Genomic DNA, 19,664 nt, shown 5'->3' on the forward strand with positions numbered 1-19,664 from the left:
TCCCCATCATTCTTCTCCAGTGGTACCCCCCTACTAACTCCACACTGGGCTAGGACTCTGATATAAAGTCTAAATGGAAAGATAACAAAAGTCAGGTCAGATTCAGGGGTAAGTATTAATTAATATGATAGTGCCTAAGTTAAAGGATTTCAGTCATCATTTCTGTAAATGATCAAAAAAATCCAACTTTTTAAGGGGAAATGTACTCATTAAGAGGGTTTGTTGGGAAGAACTTATATCAAAACAAAATGTATCAGTACTTTTAAAAACAAGTATGATTCTTAAATCATCTGTTCTTTTTCTTCCAATCTACCACCATAATTGCAAAAGTAAACCCACATAGGATTCAGGACCATTTTGCGTTTCATAAGACTTTTTTGGAACAAAGCATGATCTTTTTCAGCAATTTGTATTCTATGTATGTGTTTTAATATTATACAACATTCTTGGTAGGTATCTTTGTTTCATTGATCATCTGAGTATCACTCTCAAGTGAGGCATAAAACAGGGACATCTGCTTAGTACAAGTTTTCACCAGTATCATGAAGAAAGTGATTAGGAAAAAAAAAAAACCCAACAACACAATGTTTGTGGTCATTGGGGGTGGTATAACATCACATATATAGAATTGACAAAATAGCCAGAGTAGAAAATGATATCTGAGAACAGGGCTAGGGAATGGAGAAGAAGTTACTTTGCAACTATTTCTTTCTTTTTTGAGAGGTGACTTGTAGATGTCCACAGCCACTGAATGATTGGATCTGCTCATAGGGCTTCATGTTTTCATGTTGCATTTCTTCATGTTAGAAGCAGAGGTGGCCTCAGGGAAAACCATGGAGTTTATAAAATTTGTCTAATGAAAATTACAAAGTGTTCACCATTGGTTTTGTGGGTGGAGGAAAGGTGTTGGGAGCCACAACATTGGGCTGATAGACTGCCAAGATCATGTCTGTCATCCCAATGAACATCTAGTTCTTTGTGATGGAGCTATGTACTCTGATGACAGAAATGATGGTCATCCTTGCCATTTCAAGGCTGGCTCTATTCATTATCGACCATACCAAGCTTTTTTCATTTATCCATATAATGTTCATGACCAAGGACTAAACCTATTAATAATATTTAATAACTCAAACTTATGTAATCCTTAAGATTCACAAGCACTTTTTTTGACAACTTGTCAAGTAGAGGGTATATTTGTTATCTCCATATTATATGATAATTTGAGATTCTGAGAAGTAAAGGGAATGTCTCTTGGATCATACAACTGTTAAATGTTTGAAGTAGACTTATAGCTTTAGCCTCCTGCCTCCTAGTGTGGGAGTGGAGAGGAGGAGGAGACAGTGAGAAAGACAGTCAGATAAAGAGAAACTTCTTTGCTTATTGATAGTGGAATGTCTTTTATGAGTTTGGTGTTTGGAGATGAAACTCAGGGCTTTTTAAAAAAACTGTCTATTCAAGGATGGTATTATAGAGTAATAACTGAAATTTTAGAAGGATGCAAAATTTTATAAAGCATTTGACATACATTACTTAACAAGCATTTGAGATATTTAATTTAGCAGTTAATGTTTCAAAAGCAGGTGTTTGAGTTCAATGAAATAGTCTCTCAGGACATAAAAAAAAAATGTTGTGTGAATGACAGGTGTATAAAAATCATCCAACAAGAATTTATCTGATATTTTCTATGGGTCAGGTGCTGTTCTGAGTTCTTGCATGTTCCCAAGGAGCCTTATATATTATATCAAGTGAGACTTACAGTCTGTAAGATTAGATTCTACATTATGATTATTCCCATTTCATGGATATAAATAGACTAAGATGTAGACAGGCAAAATGACTTTACGGTCTTCCATCTAGCAAATGTCAAAACAATTTAATGCAAGTATTTCTAACTCCAAATCCAGTTCTTTCTCTATTATACCAAATCTTTACATAGCAAAAATGGATTTGTAGTAAATGGTAGATTCGAATTCTCACTTTGATACTTAGAACTTTTGTGACTTTGGACTACATTTCCCTTCTTTTAAAATGTGGAGGAGGGACTAAATGATCTTTCAGCTCTAAATTCTATGTACATAGGTTCTTTTGTCTTAATGGCTTCCCAAAAAATAGCATCCTGGCTACTGCTTTAGAAACTATCAAGTGAGTATAAAAGAATAGAGAAATTAAGTATAGATATTATCAGAGTTGTTTTGAATGAGCAAAGCAGGGAAATGGTATAAAATAAGGAGAGAATGTTTGTATATTTTTTGAGCCAAACCTTGTTGGATAATATTTGTATTACTAAATTGTTTCCCAACAATTGTTTTAATGAACAACTGTGTATGTAAAGGAATCCTGGTTTGTGTTGGGATTATCAATTCAGCAGGTTTATCACCTTCTTGATAACATATTTAATTTTTTTTTTTTTTTTTTTTTTTTGGTTTTAGCTGATAAAGTGTAAGAAACATACAGAAATGATTCTCTGCCCCCACCTGCTGATAATGAGTCTCAAGGCAAAGGAGTTAAAAAAGGAAACTTAATTTTTTTAGTCTCTAAAAATCAGTGTGTAGTAGACTAGTTCAACCAGCCAGGAATTTTTGTGGTAACAGATTTTATATCAAGTAACAAGATAGGATAAATATTATCAGAATATAATTTTAAAAACAAAATCAAAATTATTTTTAAAGGATCATTTTAATTGCAATTTGCTTTAGAAAGGTAGTGTTTAAAGCTGCTTATCCTTTGTTATTTATCATTACTATTTACTAGTTTTGATGGAAAATTAATTCTGTCTTGTGTATTCTTAAAATTCTGAATTTAACAAATACCAAACAAGAGAAGGATTTCCACAAACATAGAAAATGAGTATGGTATCTGATGTTGTGAGTTTGTATCACATTTGACTTGCTTTTTCTTTTAAAGTATTTATAATTAAGTATGTGTATGTTGTATATATGTGTGTTATACATATATATATGTATAAATATATCTATATATAATATGTATTCAACATGTTGTTTCCTAAGATATCTTTTGTTGTTTCCTACTGACATTTTCTTTTGTGCATTTTAAAATGCTTCAATGACCCTTTTTTTAAAACTTTATTTTTCATTATTACTCAGCTTTAGTCCAGGATCAATTTTGTCTGCCCATATTGAAAGAAAGAAAAACAAAACCTATATATCAAATATCATAGTTAATAAATCTGTGCATTCTTCATGTATGAGTGTGTGTGTGTGTGTGTGTGTGTGTGTGTGTGTGTGATATTCTGTACCTCTCATCAAGAGATGAGTAGCATGTCTCATTAATCTGCTGGGATTACTATAGGTCATCACATTGGTCAGATTTCTTAAGTTTTAGTTGTTGTTGTTTTTTAAATGTTATTGCTAATTGTCTAAATTATTCCCAGGGATCTGCTTATTTCAGTCTGTATTAGTCATTCCAGATTGGTCTGAAAATGAATCTCTTTAATTATTTCTTATTTTACATTACCTCTCAGATATGCCTTGTAATACATACTAGGCCTGTGATTTACTCGATATTAGCAACCTCCTTGATGAAAAAACTTCCTGTACCAGTGAAGGCACTTTTTTGGCAAATTGTATTTTTAGAGATTTACTTAAATGTTGAGAGGGTAAGTAACTCAAGGTTACACAACCAGTATGTCTGACCACTCTTCTATTGCATTCATGTACTATAATTTGTTAAGTTGTTTTCAGTTGCTTGGTACCTCCTTAATTTCTAGTGTTTTGTTTAATTTTGAAGAACTCACTGGGCCTAAAGAATTGCTATAAAAACTCAAGGAATTGACTGTTGTCATGGCATCAGCAGTCAAAACAAGTTTGCTAGCCCTGCACAACACAGTATACTTTTTTTTTTAATAGCTTTTTATTTATAAGTTATATGCATGAGTAATTTTATGGCACTGACAATTGCCAAACCTTTTGTTCCAATTTTTCCCCTCCTTCCCCCCACCTCCTCCCCTAGATGGCAGGATGACCAGTAGATGTTAAATATATTAAAGTATAAATTAGATACACAGTAAGTATACATGACCAAACCGTTATTTTGCTGTACAAAAAGAATTGGATTCTGAAATATTATACAATTAGCCTGTGAAGGAAATCCAAAATGTAGGCAGGCAAAAATATAGGGATTGGGAATTCAATGTAATGGTTCTTAGTCATCTCCCAGAGTTCTTTTGCTGAGTGTAGCTGATTTGGTTCATCTCATTGCTGAAGATGGCCAGGTCCATCAGAATTGATCATCATATAATTTTGTTGTTGAAGTATATAATGAACTCCTGGTTTCACTCAGCATCAGTTCGTGTAAGTCTCTCCAGGCTTTTCTGAAATCATCCTGTTGGTCATTTCTTACCGAACAATAATATTCCATAATATTCATATACCACAATTAATTTAGCCATTCTCCAATTGATGGGCATCCACTGCCACAAACATTCGTGCACATACATATCCATTTCCCTTCTTTATGATCTCTTTGGAATATAAGGCCAGTATGCTTTTTTTTAATAGCATGATCCCTATTTTACTCTTGACTAGATCATTTCTTACTAGAAATCCTATGTACTTTTTCTGAATTCTTTTTTCTTTATTGTTTGTCTTCTTTCTAGAATACAAATGAGAAAAGAAAAAAAATATAAAAAGAGAAAATATTACTACAAGTAAGAAAATAATTTTCCTTCTTTTCTTTTCTTTTCTTTTCCTTCATTTGTAGAATATAAATTTTTTGAGGGCCAGTACTGTTTCCCATTTCCTTTTTAGGTTTCTTTTCACTAGTACAGTGCCTAATTGGCATTCAATGTGATTATTGAATAGATTGGTCTGTGGCATAAACATATAAACATTTGTTGAATCAAGTAATAAAAGCTGAAATCCTGGCAGTGAGTGATTTGGTCAGCTGTTATTTTGACTTCAGTCTATGAAGTTCCATTTTTTTTTAAATAAAAAGGACTTCTCATTTACATTTATAGGATAATAGATTTAGGACTAGAAGGGATTTCAGAGGCTAACTAGTTCAACTCTTATTTTACAGATGAGGAAACTGAGGTCCAGAGAAATTTATAGGTTATACATAAAACCTATATATATATATATATATAGGTAGGTAAATGGCAGATACTAAATATGTCCAAGATCACCTAGGTAGTAAATGACAAGCATGATTCAAATCCAAATCCCTGGACTTCAGAGTAAATACTTTTCCCATTTCATCATTCTGTTCGTGTACTTTTTAGCAGGCTTGAGGGTCATCATAGAAGACCCAAATATGTTATCCTTGGTGCTTTAGAATGTGCTATATTGCCAACTCTTCTTTGTTTTGCCTTCTAACTAAGCATCATATAAAATGGGAGTGGAGTTCAAATGAACTATCACTAGTATATAGCAAAATGATTTGTTGGTATGGGTAAATAGCACAGTACAGTTGATTCAGATGGAAAGATGTTCATTCTGGGAGAAGAATCCCATGAAGTTTCCCTTAATCCCCCGTCTCACAGAGTAGCATGGAGGATAGTAGCCCTAATGAGCACTAATTAATGTGTGATAATTAATATGGTTGAAAATCTAGGGTTTGGAGTTCACTGACATTGAATTTTCATACAAAGAACTTGTCACTGTGTTGCTGATCAAGCCTTAAAATCAAGGAAAATGAGAAGCAGAAAAAATGGAGTTCTCTAAAGAAAGTCTGATTAAAACTGCTATATGACTTGGCATGGAAGCCTTGAAGATAATACAAGCAAAATCATAATCATTCTGCAGTAGCAAGTTTGTGGGAAACTTTCATCAGCCAATTCTAACTAGAACATTAGGGAAATTATGTTTTAAGCATATTGGTATGGTGTGTAACAGGAATTAGGCTCAAGAGAGTAGAGCCATAAATTCCTTTGGCTATTAAGTATCTGACTCCTCCATGACTCAATCCCTATCTTGAATGACACTAATGATAATTCCTAGATTTTCCCTGTTGGTAATTGAATCTCTCAGTGCATTCCCTTTTGCTTTCTAAAGCAAGCTACCTCTGCATTTGCCTTCACCTCAGTGTTTTCTGTCAATTATATTTTAAGATTTTTGGTTGTGGCTATTTTGCTGTTCTAACTAGACATTACATAAAATCTTGTTTATTCCTTTAACTACAACTTCATGCCCAAAACCTGAGTGTGGTTAACTTCATGCCTTCCCTTTTGTAAGTAGTAAGATTATGTAAGTAAGATTAGTAGTAAGCAGTAAAATTATGCCTTCTCGACCTTGTTGGAGCAGTTCCAAGTGGAAAATACCCAAAAAACCAAGTGATAGAATAGAATGATAGTAATATATGTTACGTGTTAGATGAGATGGCAGCTCTTTAGAGCTCTTAGCCTGTCAAATATATTTTTTAGCCACTTTGCTGAGATTTCTGACCCAGTTAAAACTGTTTCTTCAACTCCATTCTTGTGATTTTATCATCAGTCTGGAAATGTTAGGTTTGTGATTTTTCCAACTATATAAGTATCCCTATGGGCAATATTACCATTTTGGACCCAAAAGACCAAAGAAGATCTATTTGAGTGATTCATTCTGGAGTTCAAATAATCTTTTAAGGAGGTTTGGTGGTTGAATAGTCTAGTGCTTTCTGAATTGTAAATTCAGATTTATCTTGAAATGAGGCTGCCCTTTGGGCTCTGTAGTGTGCTTGCTACTCTTCACTGGTTCATCAGTATTCTATTCTAAGACTTTCAATAAGACTTTTCAGTTAGTCATATTCTTAGATATTGTGTTACAAGAGAGGGTTTTTTTGTGTGTGGAATAGTGAGAAGTACTTTATGATACTTAAAAAAAGAGGAGAAAATACATCAGTGAATCTTTTAAAGACACACGAAAAGCAGAAAGATGTTCAGAAAGGAACCTAAACAAATAAGGCAGTGGGGTAACTACTTTGTTAAATTTGAAATATACTCCATAATCCCCATTATGTATAGTGGAGATTCATATTTTCATATGCATTCTTCTTTTTCTAGTATTTGTATAGGAAAATGTTCATCTTTGTTGATGTTTGTTAAACTTTATCTTAAAAAAAAAGAAAAGAAAAAGAAATAAGGCTTACCTATTCAGGGAAAATCAGAAAATAAAATTGGAACATTTAGGTCGGAGAAACAAAAACTGATGGGTGGGGATGATGGCTATTCTCAAAGATTTGAAAGATTGTCATGTGATTAGATTTATTCTGCTTGGGTGAAATGAGAAGAAATAGAAATAAACTACCTACAGTCAGATTTAGGTATAATGAAAGAACTAGAGCACTTCAAAAGTAGAATAGAATTCCTGTAACAGTATTGGTTGCCTCCTTATTTGAGGTGTTGAAACAAAAACTAGGCAAGAGTTTATTAGGGATAGTCAAGATAAATTGTCTCAGTTTAAAGCAAAGTCCCTAACGGAGTGCTCTAGAGCTCAGTATTTGACTATGCATGCAATATTGAACTTTCATCTATGATGCTTATGCTTCTTTAGTATTCTCATTTCCCCTGCCCCTGTGATTGGAAGGCTCAAGGGCAAAGCAAAAGACTTCCTCCAAAACCTCTAATTAAAGAAAGTTCACAAATCAACCAACTTCTTATTTCCTATCAGCTCCACTCCTTGGGCTAGCACCATAGTACCTTTCATTATAGGTCCCTTCCCCTTATTCCTCCAGTTTTTCAATTTTCCTTTGTGTGTTATCTTCCTTCATTAGGTTATAAGTTCTTTGTAGTAGGGACTATTTTTTTCTTATTTGTAGCTCCATGTTTAACATAATGCTTGGCTTGTTGTAGGTGCTTATTAAATGTTTATTGACAGACTAATTATGATCCTTGAATCTTTCTGTAATCCAAAATTTCCTATGATGTACTCTACTATTTTTTCAGCAAGTACCAACATTTCTTGTCTTGAAATTCTATAGGGATGTCAGGTTCAAATACCATGTCTGGAAAACTGGCAGAATTTTCTGTCTCTGAAGTAAGTGTAATTGATATCACTTAATTTACCAGGCTCAAACAATCATAAAGGAGCCCAAAGTAGTATGAATCATCAATATAAATACTGATTACCTAAGATATATATCTGTGTATGCCAGTGTTTTTGTTCTAAAGATGCTTATATCCTATTTGGGGGGGAAAAGAAATGTGATTGAAAGGGTTAAATAATATTGCAGAACAAGAATATGAGTTATGTTACAAAGTAACCAAAGTAATTAGCAATGGTCTCAAATTTAAATGGCCTTTTGTTGTTGTTCATAGAATTAACTTATTTAAATTTTATGTTTTTTCCACAAAGATTTGTATATCAGATTATTTAATAAGCTGAACAAAAGAAAAAGGGCCATGTAACAAAGCTTAAACTGTAGTCAAGCTTATGCAATTTAAGGGCTGTGGCTTTGTTAGATCTGGAATAGACAATCATTGTTATGACTTCAGAGAAAGCATAGGTCACTGTGTACTCCAGTAATTCAAGAATCCTTCATGAAGAAGGTATGAAGAGCTGAGTTTATTTATAAACACATACACACACACACACACACACACACACACACACACACATACTTTATATGTTTACACTTATATATGTTATTGATATCTTTTGTTTTTATATTGCCTAGCTTTTCTTTTTTTTTTTTTCCGAGGGAGCTAGGTGGTGCAATAATTAGAACACTGGGCCTGGAGTGAGGAAGACTTGAGTTCAAATCCAGGCTCAGACATTTAATAGCTGTGTGACCCTGGGCTGGTTACTTCACCTTTGTCTGTATCAGTTTTTTCAACTGTAAAATAGGGATAATAATAGCACTTACCTCCTAGGATTGTTGTGACAATCAAATGAGATAATTATTATACAGTGTTCTTCCTCTCTCTCTCTCTCTCTCTCTCTCTCTCTCTCTCTCTCTCTCTCTCTTTCCCCTTCCTTCCTTCCTTCCTTTCTTCCTTCCTTCCTTCCTTTCTTCCTTCCTTCCTTTCTTCCTTCCTTCCTTCTTCCTTCCTTCCCTTCTTTCCTCTCTTTCTCCTTCTCTCCCCCCATTCAGTTTTATTTGTGTTGTGGCTATTGTTCTAGGAGCTGAGAATTAAATGTAGAATGAGGAAAAGAGGATTTCTGGGGATATAAAGGTGTAAACTCTGGACTCACTCTCCTCGTCCCACTTCAATCAGAAGGTGGTTCCTCATTGCACAGGTATTTCTTCTCCCTTCTGGGCTCTAGAACAGGTATAACAATCTGTATGTTCTCTTTGCTATCACTTGATCAGTTAACAGATATAGAAAGAATTAAACCACAAAGTCTCTGAAACTAGGGGTCCATTCTGATTTACCACTTCAGTCCTTGGGGACAGTGGGTTCAGACTTAAAAGTTATCAGCAGCCACCTCCTCCCCCTTACACTCAGGTTTACCTTTGACTTTGCTATAACTTATAGACAAGGCATACCTTTGAATAGAGTTTAGTGTCTTATCTGATAGGAAGCAGAACATATTTGTGCATGCTATGAAGCTGCCTGCTTCTCTCTCTCCCTTCCTTCCTCCCTCTCTCCCTCCCTTCTCTCCATTCTCTCCCTTCCCTCTTTTCCTTTTTTTTTTTTTTTTTTTTATTTAATAGCCTTTTATTTACAGGATATATACATAGGTAACTTTACAGCATTAACAATTGCCAAACCTCTTGTTCCAATTTTTCACCTCTTACCCCCCCACCCCCTCCCCTAAATGTCAGGATGACCAGTAGATGTTAAAATATATTAAAATATAACTTAGATACACAATAAGTATACATGACCAAAACATTATTTTGCTGTACAAAAAGAATCAGACTCTGAATTATTGTACAATTAGCTTGTGAAGGAAATCAAAAATGCAGGTGTACATAACTATAGGGATTGGGAATTCAATGTAATGGTTTTTAGTCATCTCCCAGAGTTCTTTTTCTGGGTATAGCTAGTTCAGTTCATTACTGCTCCATTAGAAATGATTTGGTTGATCTCGTTGCTGAGGATGGCCAGGTCCATCAGAACTGGTCATCATATAGTATTGTTGTTGAAGTATATAATGATCTCCTGGTCCTGCTCATTTCACTCAGCATCAGTTCGTGTAAGTCTCTCCAGGCCTTTCTGAAATCATCCTGTTGGTCATTTCTTACAGAACAGTAATATTCCATAATTTTCATATACCACAATTTATTCAGCCATTCTCCAACTGATGGACATCCATTCAGTTTCCAGTTTCTAGCCACTACAAAAAGGGCTGCCACAAACATTCGTGCACATACAGGTCCCTTTCCCTTCTTTATAATCTCTTTGGGATATAATCCCAGTAGTAACACTGCTGGATCAAAGGGTATGCACAGTTTGATAACTTTTTGAGCATAGTTCCAAACTACTCTCCAAAATGGTTGGATTCGTTCACAACTCCACCAACAATGCATCAATGTCCCAGTTTTCCCACATCCCCTCCAACAATCATCATTATTTTTTCCTGTCATCTTAGCCAATCTGACAGGTGTGTAGTGGTATCTTAGAGTTGTCTTAATTTGCATTTCTCTGATTAATAATGACTTGGAGCATCTTTTCATATGACTAGAAATAGTTTCAATTTCTTCATCTGAGAATTGTCTGTTCATATCCTTTGACCATTTTTCAATTGGAGAATGGCTTGAATTTTTTATAAATTAGAGTTAATTCTCTATATATTTTGGAAATGAGGCCTTTATCAGAACCTTTGACTGTAAAAATATTTTCCCAGTTTATTGCTTCCCTTCTAATCTTGTCTGCATTAGTTTTGTTTGTACAAAAACTTTTCAGTTTGGTATAATCGAAATTTTCTATTTTATGATCAGTAATGATCTCTAGTTCTGCTTTGGTCATAAAGACCTTCCCCTTCCACAGATCTGAGAGGTAAACTATCCTGTGTTCCTCTAATTTATTAATAATTTCATTCTTTATGCCTAGGTCATGAACCCATTTCACCTTATCTTGGTGTACGGCGTTAAGTATGGATCAATGCCTAGTTTCTGCCATATTAGTTTCCAATTTTCCCAGCAATTTTTATCAAACAGTAAGTTCTTATCCCAAAAGCTGGGATCTTTGGGTTTGTCAAAGACTAGGTTGCTATATTTGTTGACTGTTTTATCCCTTGAACCTAATCTATTCCACTGATCAACTAATCTATTCCTTAGCCAATACCAAATAGTTTTGGTAACTGCTGCTCTATAATATAATTTTAGATCTGGTACACCTTCCCTCTTTTCCATCCCTTCCCTCTCTCCCTTCCCTTCCTTCCTTCCTTTAAAGAAAGAAAATAATCTAAAAGGTGGAAATTAAAAATAGAATACATTTGTGGTATGCATATACAAATGTCTCAAGTTAGGAATAGTACTTTAACTTTACATGAAAGAAGAAGAATACAATAAAGTTGGAAAATACTAAAGTCTGATTGTAGAGAGTCTTAATTGCCAGACTAAGGAATTTTTTTTATTTTATCTCAAGGAAATAGGAACCAGGGAGTTTTCAAGAAGGGAGAAGACATAGTCAGATCATTTCCTTAGGAAGAATTTTTTTGGGAGTTGTGAAGGCTGGATTGGAAACCAGGGAGCTTGGAGACCTATTAAGAAGTTATTACAATAGACCAATAGACAATAGAGAACCAGACTAGAATAATGACCATATGAATACAAAGAAGGTCATGAATGTGAGAGATATTGTGGAAGGTACCAATCAAGAAAACTTGGCATCTGATGAAGGAAAAGTCAACAATAACTTCAAACTACTACTTGATAACTGAGAGATAGATAATGGTTTTGTCAGCAAGAATTTGTGAATTTTGAAGGTGAAGCAGAATTATGGGAAAGAAGATTTCAGTTTTGGACATCTTGAGATACCAACAGTAAGGTATCTGAAGAGGGGATCCTGCAACTCTGAAAATCCTTGAAGGAGAAAATGTCTTTCAACTCTGTGTCAGTGAGGGACTTTGCCCCAGGGACAAAGTTTCCTTGTTATCTGGGTGGGGTTGGCTCAGTCCTGAAACTCATTGAATTCAATTCAAATTCTAGCTCTAAGCTGAAACCCAGGTAGGAGCCAACTTGGGACTCCATTCATGAGCCCCCTTCAGCTTATGGTCAAAATCCCCTATTATAAAAGAGCCAAACTAAAATCCTCTCTTTGCAGAGGTTCCAAACATGCCAGCTCCATGCTTGGCATCCCAAGGAACCTCTGTCCACTGGAATACTCTTTCCAATGCCATCCTCTCTTTACCCTCACCTATTTCCCTAACTAGACTTTATGCTTTCAATCCCCATAATAAACCTCTTATCAATCTAGGTTTTCGGGTCTGTAAATTCCTTTACAGAGAATCTCTGTGCCTCCAGAAGGGAGTCCCCAAAACTCCCTACCCTTGTGTCGAATCCTAAGGGGTTGCAGGGGAGCCAAATCTCTTCATTTGGTTCCCTGAACCCCGAACCTGCCACTAGACCTTATCTTTTAACTCCCTGATCAGCAGAAACCCTAATTTCATTTTGGTTACCTAAACCTAAACCTCATCATATTTACCACCTAATCCCTGTCTTGGCTAGATTTCTTTTTCTATAAATTGTGTAGTTTTTATTGTATTCCCCTTTCTTTTCAGTGTGACTGAGGAAAGTGGTTGAAAATGTTAACTGATTTTTCTTTTTAATATAGGAGAAACAGTTGAAACACTTTCAGTTTGGAGGATATAGTTGTAAATTTTGGTTGTCTAAAAAGTTTAGGAAATGAATGTATTTTTTTTTTTTTTAAAGACATGATTTTTCTTTCTTTTTTTCTTAAAGAAAGTTACAAGGCAGCTAGATAGCACAGTGGAAAGAGCACCAGCCCTGGAGTCAGGGGAACCTGACTTCAAATTTGACTTCATACACTATCACATCCTAGCTGTATGATCCTGGTCAAGTCACTTAACCCCAATTGTCCTGAAAAATAAATAAATAAAGTTACGATGGGACCATGTTTAATTTTTAAAAGAGGAAAACTTGTTTACTAGCAGAATAATAGTCCTAGAACACTAAAACTTTTTAAAACTCTGTCTTTAAAATGTATGGTTTTAAAACTAATGAAGACAAGATTAGAAGGGAAGCAATAAACTGGGAAAACATTTTTACAGTCAAAGATTCTAATAAAGGCCTCATTTCCAAAATATATAGAGAATTGACTCTATAAGAAATCAAGCCATTCTCCAATTGATAAATGATCAAAGGATACGAACAGACAATTCTGAGACGAAGAAATTAAAACTATTTCTAGCCATATGAAAAGATGCTCCAAGTCATTATTAATCAGAGAAATGCAAATTAAGGCAATTCTGAGATACCACTACACACCTGTCAGATTGGCTAGAATGACAGGGAAAGATAATGTGGAATGTTGGAGGGGATGTGGGAAAACAGGGATACTAATACATTGTTGGTGGAATTGTGAATACATCCAGCCATTCTGGAGAGCAATTTGGAGCTATGCTCAAAAAGTTATCAAACTGTGCATACCCTTTGATCCAGCAGTGTTTCTATTGGGCTTATATCCCAAAGAGATACTAAAGAAGGGAAAGGGACCTGTATGTGCACGAATGTTTGTGGCAGCACTCTTTGTAGTGGCCAGAAACTTGAAACTGAGTGGATGCCCATCAATTAGAAAATGGTTGAATAAATTGTGGTATATGAATGTTATGGAATATTATTGTTTGGTAAGAAATGACCAGCAGGAGGATTTCAGAAAGGCCTGGAGAGACTTATATGAACTGATGCTGAATGAAATGAGCAGGACCAGGAGATCATTATATACTTCAACAACAATATTATATGATGATCAATTCTGATGGACCTGGCCATCTTCAACAATGAGATGAACCAAATCAGTTCCAATAGAGTAGTAATGAGCTGAACCAGCTACACCCAGTGAAAGAACTCTGGGAAATGACTATGAACCATTACATAGAATTCCCAATCCCTTTATTTTTGTCCACCTGCATTTTTGATTTCCTTCACAGGCTAATAGTACATTGTTTCAGAGTCCGATTCTTTTTGTACAGCAAAATAACTGTTAGGACATGTATGCTTAGATTGTATTTAATTTACACTTTAACGTACTTAACATGTATTGGTCAACCTGCCATAAAGGGGGGGGGCATTTGGGGGGAAGAAGGGGAAAATTGTAATAAAAGGTTTGGCAATTGTCAGTGCTGTAAAATTACCTATGCATATAACTTGTAAATAAAAAGCTATAATAAAAAATAAAGAAATAAGATGTATGGTTTTACAGTTTTTTTTTTTAAATTCACTTTGTAGAACTGTAGAAACTCTTTCCCATTGTTCTTCTACCTTTTATCTGTCTAATTTTGTTCCTCCCTGATAAGCCTCACAGCATTAATCTATGTAGGGGTTCAAGAGAGGTTCAAGAGGTTTATTAAATTTCATTTAGGCTCATAGAGACTTAAGAAAGGAATTAATTTACTTTCACTCACCAAAATAATTAATTTATTTGTAGTACACATATAGCACAGGTTTTGTCATATTATTTCAATTGTCATCAAAAAAGAATTTAGGGTCTAAGGGCCTGTGACTTCAAATTCTTCTGCTTTAGCATAATAATTTTTAGAAGTGAGAAAAAAAATCTTTGACCTCTATGATACAGTTTGAATGGTCTCAATTCCTAGTGGTCAAGAGGTTAGTGGCAATAAGAGAGTTGTTAAGAATCTCCTTTAAATCAGCCGCAGGTTTAGGAGTGAAAGAATTCATTCATTCTCAAATTATTAGTTGCAAAATGAAAGTTTATTGTTGGATAGAAATCAGTTTACAAGGCACTGATTTCTATAGTGACAGCTACCTAGGGCCATTTACAAAGACCTTAGTTGAGGGAAACTGTTACATTGGGTATCTTAGTGGGGGCTGAGACAGCCCGACCTGATCAGACTAGGTTGGGGCTGGGACAGATCAGTTAAGGATTCCTCAATTGAATGAGAATTTAGAATTTCTATGGGAGTTAATTGTCTCATCCTGAAAGGTTTGGGCTCTGTTTTGACTCCTTGGAGCCTAGGAGATCCTGATCAAAGGGGACACAATCTCAGAATAATAATCTTAAAGGGAACGTTTCTCTCCCCCTTCATCTAGAACAAGGGTGGGGAACCTTTTTTTTTTTTTTCTGCCAAGATTTATTTGGATATTTCAATTGCCTTGGTAAGGCCAGACCAAATGATTTTGCAGCCCTTATAAGTCCTGCAGCCCGATGATCCCTACCCCTGCTCTAGAAATATAGAAACAGAACTAGAGTCTGAAGTTTTATAAGTAAATGAAAATCTAAGAAAGGCCTAATGCATCGCTGAATTTACTAAGTTTCTAAACATATGCTACTAGTTGTTGATCAAGGCTAAGAACCCATGTGTCAATATCTACAATTTACTATTGTTTGGATTTTTCATAATTTATAACTTTATCTCATTTTCCAGTACTTGAATTTTATTATTACTGTCATGACTTGTTTTCCCTTTCTATTAGAAATATATTCCATTCTTGAGTTATAACTTGAAACTTTGTAGTCAGAGGAAATTGCTTAGAACTGCCTCAAAGCTCTTCAAAGGATATTTAAGCCTTAGAGTTGTATTTAACTGTCATACTGTTGAGGTGTAGATCAAATGTTGAGGTCTAGATTTGGGGTACCTAAATGAAATTAGGGTTTAGTTAAGGTCTAGTGGCAGGTTTGGGGTACAGGGAGTCAGAGTTCCCCTGCAACCCCCTTAGATTCGGCACAAGGATATGGCGGTATAAGGTCTAGTAGCGGCACAGAATTCCCAGTAAAAGCATTTATTGGCCCGGAGAGCTAGATTAATAAAAGAGGTTTATTACTGAGTTTAGAAGTAGGAGATAGGTGAAGGTAGAGATAAGGAGGGCACTAGACAGAGGGTCCAGTGGACAGAGGGTCCTCACATGGCTGCCATGTTTGGAATCTCTGCAAAGAGGGGTTCCCAGTGTGGCCCTTTTAAGTTGGAGACTTAGCTTGAGGGGCTTTTGGGTGTAGCCCCAAAGTTGGCTCAGATCCGGGTGGGGCTGGGACAGGTCGGGATCTTCTATTGGAATTCAAAGGGACCAGGATTTGTGAGTCAAAGGGTAATTTACATTAACTAGGGGGGGTTGGTAATCAAAGATTGGAATCTTTCCTGCATCAATACTTGTTTAATAGGTCTATATTTCATAATCATTCTTCAAGCAACTGCTTGCTATAATTAATATTGTTTCTAATATGTCTGATAGTGATCATAGACACAATGGTGACATTCAACAAGGATAGGCATTGAAAATCTCTTGAGTTGATTCCACTAAGCCCTTTGTGTCTAAACCAACTATGTCTTAGGGAATATTTTAGTAACTTTTAAGAAAAAATTAGCCTAATCTGATTGGGGGCAGAGGTTAGGATGTTAAAATGATGAAACATCAAAGCAGGTCTGTGGTGGAGGGAGAAAAATACAATTTGCAAAATTCAATACTAAACAATGGATTTTAAAGGAAATAAAAAGAATATTGATCCTGAGATTTTACATCTGATTGAAGAGATTGGTCTCATGAAAATTCTCCATGGGTTACATAAGTGTGGATCTTTGGTTTGCCATGGGGACCCATTCACCAGCATGGAATCCCAAGTATCCATGTACAGTATCCACATATAATCCTGATGGCAGAGTGATGGTCCCTAAGATATTTATATATCATATCTCTATATTTCTAGTAAATTGGGGGAATAAAATAAATTTCAGAATAAAAACATAGAATGGCATTCAAATCTGTTAAAATAAAATTTTCTCTTTCATTTGTTAGAATATCAAAATGTTGTATACTTTGAAATATCAGGTATTTTTAGTCTTTTTTAAAAAAAAGTTTTTCACAACACCTTTACTTGATGAAATGGGCTTAAACATTGTCAGATTTATCATTTTCATATTCTATTTTTAGCATCAGTAATTTATTTTGTAATAATGTAATATATTATACTTTCAGTCTGGAAGCAGTGAAACCATCCATGATACTTCTGGAAAATGTTAAGATGCATCTGAATCGTCCTGTGTGGATTAATGCTGACATACTTCCTGGTCCCAATGGAAAAAATGTTGAGTTGGATGCAAAGAAATTCCTAGATACTGTGACATCCTTTTTCCAACATGTGACTTTATCTCTGGGCTGGACTACTGGATGGTACCCTAATCAACTCAATGAAGGTAATAAAACTAAATAAACATTTAATCATATTTACTCATGCTTGAATTATACCCCTCTGTTCCCCTCAAGGGATTTGCAGCAACAAAATTAAAATACTTACATAATAAGGCATTTCAATTAAAAATAGGGGAAAGTAGTTAAAAGAAAAATTATTCACTATTTACATGTAAGTAAAATGAAAACATCCTATAAATTTAATAGTGTTTTTCCCTCCAAAATTTTGGTCTTTCTTAATTTTTGTTAATAAATATTGATGGATTCCTTCTGGTTTATTATATATTTTTAATCTATAATGTAGGACCTTATTTAAAAAATATTTCTATATTAACTATGTTGCCAAAGAAAATACACATGCACACTCACAGAACAAAAACAAAGGCAAAAAATATGCTTTAATCAGGGCAGCTAGATGGTACAGTGGATAGAGCATCAACCCTGAAGTCAGTAGGACCTGAGTTCAAATCTGGTCTCAGACACTTAACATTTCCTAGCTGTGTGACCCTGGGCAAGTCACTTAACCCCAATTGCCTTCACACACACACACACATCTTTAATCTTGTCCTCAAAGAGTTCATTAGTTTTCTCTATGGATTTGGATAACATTTTTTATCATAGATTCTTTGGAATTATCTTGGATCCTCTTGATCAGAGTAGCTAAGTCTTTCACAGTTAATCTTTACAATGCTACTATTATCGTATACAATGTGTTCTTTGTTCTACTTACTTTACTTTTGCATCAGTGCATATAAGCCATTCTAGGTTTTTCTGAAATCATCCTGTTTGTCAGTTCTTATAGCAACTACAACTTGTTTAACCATTCCCCAACTGAGAGATATTCCCCCAATTTCCAATTCTTTGCCACCACAAAAAGACAGACTATAAATATTTTTGTACAAATAGATCTTTTTCCCCCTTTTTTTTTTTTTTTTGATTTCTTTGGGATACTAATCTAGGAGTAATATTTCTGGGTCAAAGGGTATGCACAGTATTATAGCCCTTTGTGCATAGTTCCAAATTGTCCTCCATCAACACGTCCTAATTTTTCCCTATTACCTCCAGCAATTGTTGTTTTCTGATTAATCTGATAGGTGTGAGGTGATATCTCAGAGTTGTTTTAATGTGAATTTCTCAAAATAATAGTGATTTAGAATATTTTTTTCACATGACTATTGATAGATTTGATATCTTCTTCTAAAAATTGCCTGTTCATATTATTTGACCTTATGTCATTTGGAGAGTGGCTCATATTTTTCATAAATTTGACTCAGTTCTCTATCTATTTGAGAAATGAGACAATTACTAACTGTAAATTCTTTTTCCCCCAGTTTCCCATTTTCCTTTTAATTTTGATTGCATTAGTGTTTTTTGATGTGTATGTGCAAAAGCTTTTTAATTTCATGTGATCAAAATTATTAATTTTGTTTCCTGTGATTCCATTTCTTTTTTTTTCCCCTGAGGCAATTGGGGTTAAGTAACTTGCCTAGAATCACACAGCTGGGGAGGTCAGATTTAAACTCAGGTCCTCCTAACTTCAGGGCTGGTGCTCTATGCACTGCACCACCTAGTTGCCCCTATTCTCTCTATTTCTTGTTTGATCATAAACTCTTACTTTATTCATAAATCTGACAGGTATATTTTTCCATGCTCCACTAATTCTTTTATAATATAACTCTTTATGTCTAAATCATTGTTCATTTTGACCTTAGCTTGGAATATGGTATTAGATAATAGTTTATGCCTAGTTTATGCCAAACTGCTTTCTAGTGTTTACAGCAATTTTTATCAGATGTTGAGTTTCTTACCTCCTGCTCTATCAAACATTAGATTACTATAGCCATTTAGCTAAATTATTGAGCAAAGAAAGGAGAAAGACAAGTAGGAAGGCTAAAAAATTAGATTGGAGGCCAGTTATGAAGGGATCAGATAGGTGTTTGTATTTGATCCAAGAAATGAGAGGGAGTTCCTGAAGCTGACATGATCAGACTTGTGCTTTGGAAAAATCACTTCTAATAGCTTGGTGGAGGGTGGATTGAAGCAGGGAGCATTTCAATAGTCAATGTGAAAGACAATTTTTAGGGGACTGAATTAGAGTGGTGTCTATATGAAAGGGAGGAAGGGGATAGAAGTTTTGGAGATCTAAACAGCTAGATTTAGCAACTGCTTGGGTATGTGGAGTTCCCAAATCTCAGAATTCTCTGAAATTGTATCATATGATATAATATTCTATTATGCTCATAAACCATAATTTATTTAGTCATTCCCTAATATTCCTCAGTAGGAGAACATTTTACACATGGCTTTTTTTCCTTTCTTTTTGATCTCTTTTGGGTAGAGCTAGTAGTGGTCAAAGGATATGTACAACTTAGTGACTTTTGAGTTAGTAGTTCTAAATTGCATTCCATGAAAATGAGTAGATGCCTATCAATTGGGGAATGGCTGAATAAGTTGTG

At 34.8% G+C, this 19,664-nt stretch overlaps 1 protein-coding gene across 2 annotated transcripts in view; it reads left to right on the plus strand.

The window, feature by feature from the left end:
- The window catches only part of FAM151B (family with sequence similarity 151 member B), a 49,467-nt gene that overhangs the window by 19,875 nt on the left and 9,928 nt on the right, over nucleotides 1–19,664 (plus strand). For both annotated transcript variants that reach the window (XR_004233959.1, XM_003759890.4), the window contains exon 4: nucleotides 16,996–17,213. Coding sequence is in view for 1 of the 2 variants with exons in the window: in XM_003759890.4 (XP_003759938.1) it covers nucleotides 16,996–17,213 (218 nt within the window). In the remaining variant the exon portion in view is untranslated. The remainder of the gene's footprint in view (nucleotides 1–16,995; nucleotides 17,214–19,664) is intronic.

Source organism: Sarcophilus harrisii, chromosome 1, assembly GCF_902635505.1.
Source record: "Sarcophilus harrisii chromosome 1, mSarHar1.11, whole genome shotgun sequence".
NCBI lineage: Eukaryota > Metazoa > Chordata > Mammalia > Dasyuromorphia > Dasyuridae > Sarcophilus > Sarcophilus harrisii.